The sequence below is a fragment of the Rhinolophus sinicus genome, chromosome 18 (assembly GCF_057876585.1).
Source record: "Rhinolophus sinicus isolate RSI-liver-muscle chromosome 18, RSI-T2T, whole genome shotgun sequence".
Classification (NCBI taxonomy): domain Eukaryota; kingdom Metazoa; phylum Chordata; class Mammalia; order Chiroptera; family Rhinolophidae; genus Rhinolophus; species Rhinolophus sinicus.
In genome coordinates, this window is record NC_142518.1 from 111,729,674 (window position 1) to 111,744,522 (window position 14,849).

The 14,849-nt window shown below is 40.2% G+C and overlaps 1 protein-coding gene and 1 long non-coding RNA gene across 2 annotated transcripts in view; one reads left to right on the forward strand and one right to left on the reverse strand.

Moving 5' to 3' along the window:
- The window catches only part of F8 (coagulation factor VIII), a 120,598-nt gene that overhangs the window by 18,497 nt on the left and 87,252 nt on the right, over positions 1–14,849 (reverse strand). Inside the window, exons 16-22 of the mRNA XM_019716077.3 lie at positions 13,275–13,487; positions 12,775–13,003; positions 12,382–12,564; positions 10,830–10,946; positions 10,160–10,231; positions 9,778–9,863; positions 5,381–5,536 (exon numbers count right to left, since the gene is read on the reverse strand). Coding sequence (XP_019571636.3) covers positions 5,381–5,536; positions 9,778–9,863; positions 10,160–10,231; positions 10,830–10,946; positions 12,382–12,564; positions 12,775–13,003; positions 13,275–13,487 — 1,056 coding nt within the window. The remainder of the gene's footprint in view (positions 1–5,380; positions 5,537–9,777; positions 9,864–10,159; positions 10,232–10,829; positions 10,947–12,381; positions 12,565–12,774; positions 13,004–13,274; positions 13,488–14,849) is intronic.
- LOC141569738 (uncharacterized) lies at positions 950–12,568 on the forward strand. The gene is made up of 4 exons (XR_012493495.2): positions 950–3,681; positions 6,886–6,955; positions 8,575–8,691; positions 12,433–12,568. It is a non-coding gene; the product is annotated as an uncharacterized LOC141569738 (long non-coding RNA).

The window sequence follows — 14,849 nt, forward strand, 5'->3', positions numbered from 1 at the left end:
ATGTGGTGTTTTTCTCGTGAGTAATTTCTGGGTGTATTCTATATGTGATCATCCAATTTCTCCTCTGTTTATCCTCCCCCTACATATTTGTGGGAATTATTTGATTCTGTACATCACTGTTGTCGCTACAGCCCTAAGTCCATGCCATGATAAAGCCATTTCAGTACTACACACTTGTGGTTTAGATTTACTTCATCTCTAAAATGCGAATAATTTATCTACATGTCAGGAGGCAGAAAGAACAAACATATTCTCTTTCAGTTCCAAGATGTATGCATTCATTTGAAATTGACAGTGTGCCTAGTATGCGGCCTGCGGACCACACCAGACAGTGAGTGTACGAGATCATTTGCGATGTGGTCCTTATTCAGGCAGCTGCCATGCAAATGTGTCCCGTGCAAGGTCGGGTTGGGGGGAGTAGGAGGGGGGGCCCAACGCAGATGTGTCAGGTGTGCATTGGAATTCACATTTCTGGTTCTGTCCTGGGAGGGACCTGTAATGTCTGTGACCTCTTATTTGTAGTAGGGATCTTCCTGCAACGCTTACTTAACTGGAATAGGCGTTTTGGTCCCAATGTTACATGCAAACTGACTTAGCTGGGTTTTTTTCTATTCTTTCTTATTTTCTTTACAGTTTCAAGAGTGATAACAAGAACTCTTCCCAGTATAATCTCATTCTCAGTCATTTAGCTTTGGGAGAATGCACTTTAGGCTGAAGTATGCCATACTGATATTTTGGGGTGAGATTTAAGGACACAGTTTGGGGGTAGATTTTTGTTTTGCATTTTGGGGGGCGTGGGGACAGTTGTCACTATGAGTTAAGTGCCTCAAAATGGGTGGGACCTTTGGGGTATGCTTTTCTACTTCTATTTCAACAGTGTGGAAGCAATAGGTAAGGAACTACAGGGTAGTAGTTTGAGACAGATTGAGCCACCGTTCCTGCACTTGCACTTGGCTGCCAGGAAGGGTCCTTCGGAGTCCTAAAAGCCTAGTGCCGTTTACTGCAAAACTGGTAAGGGTGTGTGCTCCGTGGGCTTCTGCTTGTTCTGGTACCCTCTTCTCAACAGGGTGCAGGCCTGGCTGGCTGGCTGCCTCACTGTCTTATGACACGAATGTCTAGGAGTTCTGTAATGTGAATGGTGATACTATTTGGATTTGAGCTTGAGAAAAATCCTCCTTAGGCCTCTGGTCTAAACGCCTTGCACTGAGGAGGTGGGGGTAGGGATTGCCAGGGAGCCAGGTATTGGGTATACAAGTACAGTTTTAGGAAACACTAAAAGGTGTTTTCCATTTGACGTTTGCTCATTTATGTATGTCCTCAGAAATTGCATAGCACAGATACCGTGTTTCCCCGTAAATAAGACTTTGCCAGACAATCAGCTCTAATGCTTACATTAATTTTTGCTCCAAAAAACGCATTAGAGCTGATTGTCTGGCGAGGTCTTATTTTCGGGGAAACACGGTAGCTGGGCCAAGGCCAGATTTGAGTGATGTTGACAGTTCTCTTGCTACCTATCAACTTACTATCAAAATTAGCACTGATTTCTAATATGACCAAAGATAAATATTAAAGGACATGGTCAGTCTTCTTTTTAACTTGAAAACCAGAGGGAAAGGTCTGCATCATAGAAATGTTCATTGATAATTCAAAATTAACATTCAAAATATAAACTTGAAAATGGAAGCAGTGAAGCACTGATCCTTCAAGAGTGTTGGGGTTCCCCTTCCTTTATGAGGGACTTTTATGATGAGCAATATTGCTTATGAAAAATTGTGAATGGTAACTAAGATATAAAAACATTTGGGAACCCCTATACTGGAGGAAGATTACTAAGACTGAAATTTATGAGTTAGGTGGGCTCTGGGAAGGATTCTGGTTAATGTAAACTGTCTAGTATCTCTACTTCCATTAGATTCGATCACCAGTCCTCAAACTTTCTGTGAAGGACTGGATGAATATAGTCTTTTCATGCCACAAATTCTCTCTGTCACATAGTTTCCTTTGTTCTGGCAACTTTAAACATGTAAAAACCATCTTAACAGTCCATACAAAAGTAGGTTGTAGTCCAAATCCATGGACTCTAGTTTGCCCACCCCTTTGCCTGAACCTAGAACACAGTACGGTTGACCCTTGAATTGTGCTGGTCCACTTATACTCAGACTTTTTCAACTGACCCATGCAGTTCCAACCTGCGTTGTTCAAGGATCAACTGGCAATTGGTCATCCACATATGTGGAGGGCCGTCTCAAATTGTACATAAGTGGATTTTCAACTGTGTGCATTGTGGATGTCCCAATCCCTGAGTTGTTCAAGGGTCACCTGTAGTTACTAAAAGGAATGACCCTTATGAGAGTAGTTAATAACTATTTTATCATCATTGAACAAGAAAGATAGAAGATAAACAAGCTAGTCATTCAACTACAGAGTCTAGGAAACAAAAAGTAAACCAAAAGAAAGGGAAAGCATTTTTAAAGTTGTGAATAGAAATTAATGAATTAGAAAACAACACCTTCATATCTATGTTCGATTTTAAGACCAAGAGTTGATTCTTTGACTATCCAACAGAATAGACAAACACTAGCTAACTTTGATAAAGGGGAAAAAGAGATATATTTGTGCATATAGACACAGATATATAGTGTGGGAAGGGAGATAGAACTCTAAGGTACACGTTTACAGCAATTAACTGCAGGTAACAGAAAATGAGAATACCAGTAGTATCTACCACTAAATAAGGCACAAGGCTCAAGTGGCTTTTCGACCTAACTTACACTGAATACGTGATTACTACATTAATTAAACTATTTTAGAGCAGTCGTTTAATGGAAAAAGAAGATTTTCCATTTTACTTTAAGTTTAGTATAACTCTCATGCCAAAACCTGATAGCGCCCATGAAAATGGTAAACCCATTTTGTTGATTAGATAAAAAAGTTCTAAATAAAATGCTAGCAAATTAGACCCAGGTGAGTTTTAAATGATCAGTACACTGAATGAGGGCACGTTACCCAGGGATGGAGCACAGTGCTGTGTGGATCAGGCTAGTGCTGGCTTGTGAGCCAGTTGTTCCAAATTCTGCATTCAGCGACATTACATCAGCAGCTTGAAAGCTGATATGATGGCATTTACATCACAGAAATCAGCAAATGCTACAAATCAAGGCCTTTCTCCCTTACTGCCCCCCCATTTTGCCCCAGAGCTAGTTGTTAAACATTTGCCAGCACATCATTGAATGTAAGCATAATCTGACAATAGGAAAGAAAAAATGTGATGCTAAAAAAGCATTTGATGAAATTCTGTAGCCATTCCAAATAAGAATAGAAGGAAACTTTTAAAACATGATAAAAAGTATTTGTTCTAAGTTAACAGTGAACATTATATTAAACAGTGATATATGGGGATCCATCCCCATGAAAGTCAGGAACAAGATTTGTTTTATATGTATACATATATATGTTTTATGTATGTTACATATATGTATATCTGTATATGTGACTATATGTTTATTAGTATATTAATCATAAAAACATTTAGAGTGATTGCTGTTTCCTGTTTACCAGGCCCTGTTGGCATAATGTCATCAATATAATGGACCAGTATGGTGTTTTATTGGGTGTCAAGATGTTTGGAGTCCCTTGGGTGTATATTAGGACAAAGAATAAGGAAGCTGTCATCACCCTGAGGTATGAACAGTAAAGTTAATACTCTTGTCCCTACTTCATAAATGCAAATATATTCTGATTTTGCTTATCAATGGGAGTGAAGAAAAAAGCATTTTCTAGGTCAGTAGTTCCATATCAGGTGCTGGGTCTGTGTTAATTTGTTCCAGAGGAGATACCACATCTGGAATTGCATTTTTTTGGTCATACCTCCTGATTAAATTTGTGGTGATCTGTCATTTTCCCATGATTCATCTGGTTTTTGTAGTGGCCACTCGGGCCCTAGTGAACTATTCCAGATGTAATCACTGAAAGACTTCTCGGCAGAGAAGGGATGGCTGCTTCAGAGATTGGGGAAAGGTTGCCTCCTAAAGGGGAATATGGAGGATTGCAGTTCTCAGCCTCATCCATGCTCAAACCCATCCCAGGTGTCAGAGTTCCACTCCTTTCCAGCAGTGCCCTTACCCTAGCATAATAGACCTGGTGGGATTGACCATTTAATTGTTTGTGCAACTCTGCCATTCATATGCTCAACCCCTAGACTTCATCTGAAGTCCAAGTATCTTCCTACAACCATAGGATATGGAAGACCCCTCCAGAGCTCCATGGATGTGTCCTGATTCTCCATGTATGTTCATGGGTGTTCTTTGTATATATTCATAACATTTAATTTCCTTTCCCCCTATGTATGCCATAAAAGAAGGCCCATAAAAAGAAGACAAGTCACTCTACAATCAGGTGACACTACAGTTGTTGCTACAACTAAATGCCATTGTCAATTTAATCTTCCAGTGTCTTCCTCACTATCTGTAACTCATCCCATAGTATCACTGGTGCTAATATGAGAAATTGTGATGCCACCACATGCATGGATTACACAACATCCAATCTTCTCCAGGCAAGTTAATAAAGGTACTAGGTAGGAAGGTGGGAGCCGGCAGGGTATTACCATTCCTAGGCCCTGAGGGATGAGGAGAGGGAGCAGTATCCCAAAGGAGAGATTAGGTAGATTCTTGTAGTGGCTTACAAAGCGACCACATATTCTTTACATTCCTCTCATTGAGAAGTGGAGGCTATGTCCCTTCCCTTTGAATCTGGGTAGACATGTGACTTGCTGATAACCCGTAGGATGTATTGGGAGTGATGCTATACAACTAAGAAGGCTAGATCAGAAAAAGTGATGTGGTCTCCACCTTGTTAGCTGGGACTCCATTTGTGGATCAGTTCATCAGGGGCATAAAAATGAAGGCAGAGTAGATGCTGCTGCTAAGGTTTTAAGCCTGTTTAATTAAGGGTCTTGAGCTCTCCCCCAGAGAATTCATCATTTCCTAAGGTTTCACCCATCTCTCTGCATGGAAGACGCAAATCTTCACCTCCATTCATAGTTTTGTCCCCTAAACTCAATCCTTTCATCAACTGCCTACGGGACATTCAACCTGATTGCCCAACTGTCACCTCAAACTCACAATCTTATCAATACACCCAGTCCTGAATCACACATTTCTGGCAATAAAGCACCTCTTCATTTCTATTATCTATGAGATCCTTGATATTACCACATTTTGTTCATATATCCATATTCACAATCACTGCTATTACCCATATATGGAAAATTCTTTTTTGGAGTTAAGTTTGTAGGTACTAGGAGTGTTTGTCCCATGTTTGAAATTTGTCAAAAACTTTAAAAGATTCATGCATTCTCTTGAAAGGACTAATTACATACCATTAAGGTCCCAGTGGAATTCCCTCGATAACTCTGCCACTTATTGCCATCAAGACTGTACATGATGATAAACTGAGAGATGTAGAGGCTGGAGAATTTCTGACGGGCACCCTGGGTCATGATGCCGTGTATAATCATTGGTGCCAACAGATCCACCTGCCAATTAAAACAACACATTATTTTCAGTGTATGTACCAGCTTCTGAAATTCATTATTGGCTTAACAAGAATCTACATTGACACTGATATACACAGTATTACCTTGGATGTACAGGGAAGGCAGATGCCAAAGAGGAAATGTGGATGTGTGTTAAGCTGTGGGGTGTATGATGAGACTGAGTACGTAAGGTGCTTACTGAGTTCCCAGCCTACCTCCTGGAAAACCAGAACACTTGGAAATCATTGAGCCCCCATTTTCTCTACACACATCATTTGTGCTGCACATATGGACCCCCATAACCTAGTGCTTTGCCCACACCTCAGCCTAGACAAAGCCAGTTTCCTCCTCTCTCTCCAGACCAACCCCATCCTACTATCGTTATTAGTGAGTGATAAACTGCTACCCCTCCTTCAAGTGTTAGCTCAGACACCATTTCTCCTTAAGTCAGGTTAGCCTTTCCTGACTTAAACTCGGACAAATTTAGTTCTGCTTCTTCTGTGCTTCCACTTTATTTTGTATAATAACTTCATTATAACAAATTATTGTACCATATTATAAAGGTTTCTTTGCTTATCTGCTTTTCTTGTTAGACTGACATCCTTAAGGCAGTGAACCCATTTGAGTCACCTAACCTCTCTGGATCTCAACTTCTTTATCTGTGAAGTGGGGATAATAATGGTATTTATCTCAGAGGTTTACCTGATGGATTAGAGTGACTATGTGTAATGTGCCGAGTTCAGTGCCTGGCACATCTGTGTACTAAACACTTAATAAATGTTAGCTTTTATGTTCTCTCTAGCTCCAGCATGTAACATGGCATCCGGTATAACACTGATGCTTAGCAAATGTTCTAGAATGAATGAGTGAGTGAATAATGGCAGAGTGGTAGGGAATGGTTTGTACTAAAAGAAGAGGGCATGGACCATGCAAACACTACAAGGGGGTACCTACTACAGGACTTTTGGCGTCAGTTACTGTCCTAACAAGTAAGTCAAACTTCTCACAGGTGCTTGGCACTCTCCAGCTGGACTAGTCATGACTCTTGCTTAACAACTATCTCCTTCAGTTGACTGTAAGTTCCATCCATCTAAACAATGTATTTTTTGCACTTGTTATGTGCCAAGCACTGTTCTAGGTACTGGGAATACAGTCATGAACAAGAGAAAAAAAAAGCCCTGCCCTCATGGAATGACAATTTGAGTTGGACAAAAAGACTATATCATATGTACGTTTTATTTGTTTACAGCACCCAGTAGTGATAAGTGCAGGAGAAAAAAATGAAGCAGAGTAACAAGATAGAGTGGCAAGGTCTTCAGAAGCTAATGTGCTGTCTTTTCCCAAATTAGATGGTATTTCCAATTGAAGACACTTCATTTTTCCTCTTGGTATCGTGGCACAAACAACTGAAAATACCAGGTACAAAAAATCATGACTGTTGTTGAATTCGCTTGTACTGTTTCTTCCTGTAGCACATGAGAGGTCGTTTTTGGACCACTGACTATTGTACTTTCAAGTAATTTTAATAAAGCCTGGCCAGCTGCCTTTCCCACCTACATTCTGTAACTGATGAATTCTTGGCAAACTGCCAATCTTATGTATTTCATTTTGTGCCTCCTCTGCACTATAATTAGAATATTGGAGCAATTTGGCAAGTATAGATTCAATATTCTCACCTATATATCCAGCCAGGTATTTGAGTATGACAGCAAGACACATCTGTACGAGGAAGTAAGTGAGGTGGTAATGAGTCACATAGTGTACATATACAGACATCACAGCTTGACATCTCCATGGAGCCTGCCGACTGCCAGCTGCTGATTGTCTGGCCCTGGTCACCCGATGCCCCTCAAGCCAGCGCAGTGCTCTGATGCGTGGTGGCCTGGCTGTTGTGTACTCGTCAGGCCTTCTCCCTGGAATGGATGCCTACCCCAACTCCCCTTCCTGTCAGCAGCCCTCTCAGCTCCAACTCCATATCTGCTGGCTCTCTGGAACCATTTCTTTATTCTGTAAAGTTACCAGATCAAGAAAATGTGTATCTGGACTTCAGTAGGAAGGATGGCAGAAAACACCTTGAGGATAAGGTGATTTCATACAGGTAATATAATAAAGTCAATTGGTAACTGGCCCAATTACCATAAGCAAACAGTGGTAGTTAATAGATGGTTATCAACCTAAAGGGCGCATTCTAGAAATGGGTATGGTTTAATGATTATGAGTTAGGGTTCTGGAGCCCAACTATTTGGGTTTGAATTTGGCTCAGCCACTTACTGGCTGTGTGACTTGGGGCATGTTATTTAACTTTTCTGTGCTTCAACTTCCTTACCTGAAATGAGGGTGCCAATAATACCTACCTCGTAAGGTTGTGGTGAGGACTTAATATAGCTTGTTTTGTTGTAAGGACATAGTAAGGAAGCCCTGGCTACTTCAGTATTGTGATCATGACTTTGCTAAAATATAAAAAAAGTTTACTGATCAAATCAGTCAAATCTATGAAACTGGGAAGAGTGGGAAATACTTTGGGAGACAGAATCTTGGCAAGCTGGAACAATGGGTCAAAACTAATACCTAAGTGGAAACTTAACTGTGTATCTCTTAGGGTTCTTTGGTATGGAAAAGACACTCTATTTACAGGTCTCATCACATTGTATCCAGCGAGGAACATATAACTCCCCAAATGGAAATAAGGATACTATTTAAAAAAACAAACAAACACAGAACAGATGCAGGGCAGCCAAATAGATTAAAATGTCCACTACACAGGGATACCTGTAAGGTTGAATAAAAGTGATATCCACAGAAATATAAGGTGAGAACATGTGGTTTGGCAGCCTCACAAACTAATTAAATACTTAGGGATTAGCAAATAGTCCTCTCAAATTGAGTCATAATTGTCAGTGCCTAGAAAATGAACAAGAAAAGATGAGCTGATGTGGCTGTTTGGAAGCTGATGTGGCATTAACAGATGAGCTCTTTGTGTCTGCTTACTGGTAAGCCAGTTTATTTTAACTGATTCCTATTTCTTATTTTAACTTCAGGAACATTAGAACAGAGGTAACCTCACAAAGGAGGAAACTGTCGGGAAATGTCCTCGGCCTACTAAGAAGAGGAAGCAGAAAGCTGGTGCGCTGTGAGAAGTGGATGGAGCTGGGGAGGTAGGTGCTGAAACGTGTCCCTGTCCGGACTGCAAGTTCCAGATGTGGGAGGCATGTTAGGTGGGTTAGGAGCAAAGCTGGAAGCAGAAGTTCCCTCCCTTTGCCTGTTTGGGCTCTAGAAGGAACCTACCCCTGTGGGTAGGCAGAGAGCCTGAGTTGGCACTTCTAAGCTTCCTTCCGCTCTCATGTGGTGCGGGAGGAATCCAGAAGTTCCCGTATGTATACCTTTGAAAGGGTCACAGGCCTGAACGATTTCACGTTGACATGATAATACTTTTGGACATGTTGAGTTAAATCAAATATATGATTTAAATGAATTTCACACATTTCTTTTATAATGTGGCTACTAGGAAATGTAAACTTACACATGTGGATTGCATCTGTGGTTCGTGTTATATTTCTCTTGGACAGTGCTGCTCTAGAGGAAATGGGGAAGTGAGAAAATCTGAAAGACTGAATCATTTAAAAAGAAATGGAGCTAACCTAAAGACACTGTTTCAGTTTTTGGCTCTAAGTTAGTTTACAAGATTGGATTAACTTCAATAGATGTTTCCTACTACCCAGTGGTATATAATTTGTGAAGAAATGGATTCAGTTTTATAAAATAAAGAAGCCACATTTTCTGGGCTTGTGTGATGGGAGATTGAGCCATTTGTTTTTCTGTTAATATAAAGGTATTGGAGGACTTGAGGACACCTAGGTACCGTGTTTCCCCGAAAATAAGACCAGGTCTTATATTAATTGTTGCTCCAAAAGTAGCTTTAGGGCTTATGTTCAGGGGATGTCATCCTGAAAAATCGTGCTAGGGCTTATTTTCCATGAAACACGGTAGTTGGAGGCATCTAATTATAGAATCTTGGGAGGTGGTGAGTTCAGTGTTGTCGAAAGTTTTCAGATGTTCTAATCCCAGTAGAAATATTAAAAACACATCAGTAAGACACATCAGCATGCTCAGTTCTATTCCCAACTTCTGTCCTCCTCTGTTACCTGGAGTTTGATGGAAATGACTTCAGTATGAAAGATGTGTAGTGCTGTGAACTTGCAAGAGGATTACATGATGTCATTGAATGGGAGGCATTTTCTAACCTTGATCCAGGAAAAGGGATCCTTGGTGCTCCAGGCATTGATTGATCCGGAGTGATGAAGTCTGGCCAGCTTTGGGGCCCATTGTCCTTTGCCCAAGAAAGGGGAGAGAGATTAGCTTCAGCTGGGTTGGTTCTAGACACTTGGGAATGAAATTACTCTTGAGAAAGGTTAGTCCTAGCTGTGAAGAAGGTAAAGGCATAAAGTACAATAGTATCAATGACTCCCTAAGTGTTTTGCTTGCCCTTATCCATTTTATTTTCTAAAATTTAATAATTTTATTGACTATTAGCACCTCTAATTATTTGATATGTACTGGTATGTATTACCAGCACTACCATGTTTCCCTGAAAATAAGATCTAACCGGAAAATAATAGTACTTACCATATTGTCCTGAAGCTGTAATCTGAAAATCTCTAATGCGTCCAGAAGCCATTCCCAGAGGAGTCTGACACTCTGAAATCAAATGAGGGGAACACAATAGCTAGAAGTGCAGAACATTTAGCTTCACAAATGTAAGTCAATGAAAATGGGAGAATACCAACAAATGCTCTTTTTTCTTTTTAGTGTTTTCTATATGTCAAGAACTGTGCTATTTTACTGTACTATCTCATTTCATTCACCCCAACAGGTAGGTGCTAGAATTATTCACATTTTGCAGCTGAGGAAATGATGGGCCCTTATGTAAGTGGACCGGTTCTCTTACTTGTTTAGGATTAAATCTCAAACTCTTCCAAGAGTTCTTAATTGAACCAAAATTAAGTTTTAAAATTTGCTCTTGGAGATCTTGGAGCTTCACGAAGTTGTGAAAATGAAGAGATTTTTTTTTTTAGCATCAGTTCGTTAAATATTTAAAGCTTCAGGTTCAAAGTGTTCAAAGCTTCAAGCATATCTGAGGACTCTGATGATATCTACCAGCAATATTCATTTCAGATTTGATAATGACTGTGAACTTGTATTTATTTCTTGATAAAGGCAGCCATTCTAGGAAGGAGAAAAGCTGTACAGATGCAGACTGGGTAGGCAGGGGGCCTGTGCCCACATTGCTACTCACGCTTGCTATACACCAGAAAAAGAGTGCTCATCCCAGCTTTTAGGTGTTCACCAATAAGGCATTCTATCCGCCAGATTCCAGCTTTGGATGGTAGCATTTCCACTGTCTCAAAAACACCTTATCAAAAACAAAAGGAACAAAAGTGATTTCTTTTCACTAAAAAAATGAGCATGAGATGCGTTGGCTTATACAGAATATCAAAAGAAATCTACCTAAGTCAGTTCCACTACTCTTGGACCCTTGAAACACACAGTGCTTGCTATGTGACCCCTGCAGTTGGAGCCACTAGAGACTGACTTCTGAGAGCCCCTCCCCACCCCTACCCCACCCCCTGGGAAATGGGGAGATATGGTGACGGAAAGCTTTGGTGCAGAGACAGGACAAAGCTCCTGAGTTAGGATTGGCCTACATTCTTAGGGGTTTTCAGGGCCAAAGTTGTATTTCTCAGTGACCAGATGTGGGCTCCTTGGGAGAGGGAACGCAGGGTGAGGTCCTCATGGATCTAGTCCACTAGGGCTGCCTTGAGGACTAAAGTAACCCCAGCAGCAAAAAGCTGGATGGGAATGCTGAGTGGCTGAGGAATGAGCGACCAACCAGCCGGAGTAAAGCTGGAACCAGCCAGGTCCAGGGGCTTCCATGGGAGAGGGTTCTAAAGGGAGTCTGAAGATACCCTCAGCGTTCCCTGCAATCAGAGTCAGGTTTCAGTATCTGCCAGGTGTACAGTGCGAAGCTGGCTTACAGCAGTGGTGCCAGTTGTAAGGAGGTAACTGTCCTGTCCCTTACCTGTACCCTCTCCATCCTGGAGTTCAAAGCAGCAGCCAGCAAGGAGTTGGGGGAAGCACAAGAAGCTTAAGGTAGCGAACCAGGACTCAGCCGTGCCTCCCTTTCCCAGTGCAGGCTTCCAGCCTGGCACAGGCTCAGGTTTTGGGAGGAGAGGTCCAAGTGAAGTCAAGTTCAGAATTTGTATTAACATCTTAGAGTGGACATTGTAATTTCTGACAAACCACACATTTATTTGTGATGTAAAGTGACCGCAGGACTGTTTATCACTTAACATAAGAGTGAGCAGAAAAGTCCCTGGGCTTATCAGAATTTTTATTCAGAAGCAGGGCAAGTTCATTCCCGCTATTAAATCTGTCCTAACGGGACAGTGGAGAACTAAAACAAAGTTGTGTTTTTAGCAACAGCGTGAATAGTGCTTAAGCACATACTAGTTACAGACATAAATCACTCTTGGGTACATTACTGGTGCCATGAGGGATTTGAGATGGAAAACTATCCCTTTTTTCCTAGGAAAGTGCTCCAACATTAATTATCCATTTATTCTGTTCTATGTCCCTTATATCACATTATGTGTATCTGAAATTATCACGTTCCTCTGCTAATTTGTTTATTATCTCTCTGTAGGGTAAAATCACTTGAAAAAATAAGTTACCCTGGAGACAGAGAGTTTGTCTGCTTTGTTCACCAACTGCATCCCCAGTGCCTAGACCATTTCAAGTACTCAGTAAGCACAGTAGGTAGAAGAGAGAGAGCACAAAGCAGCTGCTACCTGGATAGAGGTTGTAGACCGCCATTTTATACTCCTCTTTCCTCCGTACAGTGAATACGTGTCCACTGAAATGAATGGAATGGATGTTTTCGTTGCTGCCCATGCTGAGCAGATACCATCGAATCCTTTGATCCTGAGCCATTACTAAGCCAGGTAGAGTATCCATCACATAGCCATTGATTGCTGGGGAGGGACAACATGGAGAAGGCTGTTAAAATCTACTGTAGAAGTGTCTTTTCTTCCACGCCAGTCAAAACTACTGATTCCTCTGAGGATCCCATTCCCGTACATATACTCTTAATTTATGCAACGTCCAAGCCTCTGGCTCAGGACTCATTTGTCACAATGCATGCTGCATTTCAGTGAGTGATATTTGGGTGGGGGATATATTACCATGGAAGCGATAATTTTGTTTAAAAGCAGGGTCCTCCATCTGGATATTGCAGGGAGCCCTGCAGTTCCTTTCCATGTTTTCAGTGAAGTACCAGCTCTTGGTCTCATCAAAAATAGTGAAAAACAGAGCAAATTCCTGCACTGTCATTTGTCTCCCATAAGAAGGGTTCAGTGTGTTCGTGCGGCAGATCAGAAGGGGTCCAATCAGGCCTGAGTGCATGTCTCGTTCCTGAGAGGGAAGACATCGGTCCTGTGAGTAGAAGCTCTCTCGTCTATGAACCACAGTGCATTTCCCATCCGCCTTTATGCCACTCCACCCCAGCCCCGTCTTCCCACAGTACCATTCATCCTCTTCAGTGGATTCCGCAGTGATATTTCTAAAATGCAAATATGGTGCCATGTCCCCTGTTTAAACTTCCCACTATGGGTAGGGTAAATACCAACATTCTCAGCAGATACTGCCAAGACCATTTCTTTTGGCACAATGTAGACCTGCTTACCAGATCAACATCAGAAAAATAAGCCCAGGCTTTACAGTCAAACTCATCTTTAGTAGGTGCCATATGATGTTGTACTTTCCAGAAGTAAATTTTCGTTTCATTAGGTTTGACAAACTTTTGTCTAGGTTGTGCTCCTTGGCTCTCATCTTCCTCATAAGAAATAAGGCTAGAATAGAAGGAGTAGGGACGGGAGGCCTCATTTTTGAAAGTTACCTGCAGAGGGGAAAAAAAAGAAGTACCTTACGGTTTACATCCCAAATAGTAATGCCCATTTGGGGGGTTTATCCAAGTTCTAATGCCCAGAGGAAGTGGTACAGACAATGGATGTTGTTAGAACCCAAACCTAAAGACCTATACAGGAAACTCTGAGCAGTTTTTGAATTAAAGAAAGCTTAAGGCATGCACTCAAAAGTTGCAAAGGAGAAAAATTCCTAAACACTTAAAAGCAATTCCAAAATAAAGGGAAAATATCCTACAGGGGTTTTGAAAGACCATAATCCTGGTAGTTTATACTAAGGGAAGGTTCTTCAGGACAGATTCCAGGATGAATGCATATGCTCTTTAAAAAAGACTGGTTTTTCAGATTTGAAAAAATTATACATGTTTCATAGACATGGAAAGTAAAATAAAAATCAAGGAAGAAAAATAATTCACTTACATTCCCATAATTTTAGATCCCTCTATTTCCCTAATGTAAACAATCACTTGGGACAAGTGACTTATTTTTGGTAAAAAATAAAACTACTTTGATCTTTGGCTCACACAATGCAGCAAAATAAATTCTAGCCTATAGAAATTGCTGATGGATTAAAAAGTTAAATGTTAAGAAATTAAACTGTAAAAGAAAGTTGAAGAAGGTATAGGTGATTTTAAGGAAAAAAATCTGTATGTGGAAGGATTTTTATACACATAAAAGCTATGAAAGTGTCATAAAGGAAAGATTTACGGATTACTTCTAAAATATCAAATCTGTTTTTATTTAAAAAACACTACATGTAAAATTAAGAGAGAACAAACTTGGAAAAATACTACTCACTAAATGATCAATGATCATTAATAAATCAATGATCTATAATATATGAGGTAATATAAATAATAAGAAAAGCACTCCCTCTAAATATGTCAAATGTGCAAAGGATATTAACAGATAATTCATTAGAGGAAGTCTTAAATGTTCATGTACATTGTACTTTTAGAATTTTATCCTTGGAAAAGAGTTGTGATTGTGGTGTTATTTAAATGGTGAAAAAATAAACGAAAAAGTGCTTCAACGTAAATGGTTAAGTAAACCATAAATTCATGTAATAGACTATTATGCCATCATTTAAAAAAAAGATACTTAGGAAGTGTTCTTTATGACATAAGAAATGTTTATGTCATGACATTTAGTCAAAAAAGAAGTAAAATTATACATTGTATAATTTTGAATACATAAAGAATACATAGGAAAGAGATAAGAGCATACAGTGAAATGATAATTATGAGATTACGTCTCAACTTCTTTGTTTTCTATACTTTAAAAATTTTCAAAAGTTAGGATACATTATTTTTATAATCAGAAACAGAAAGAATATA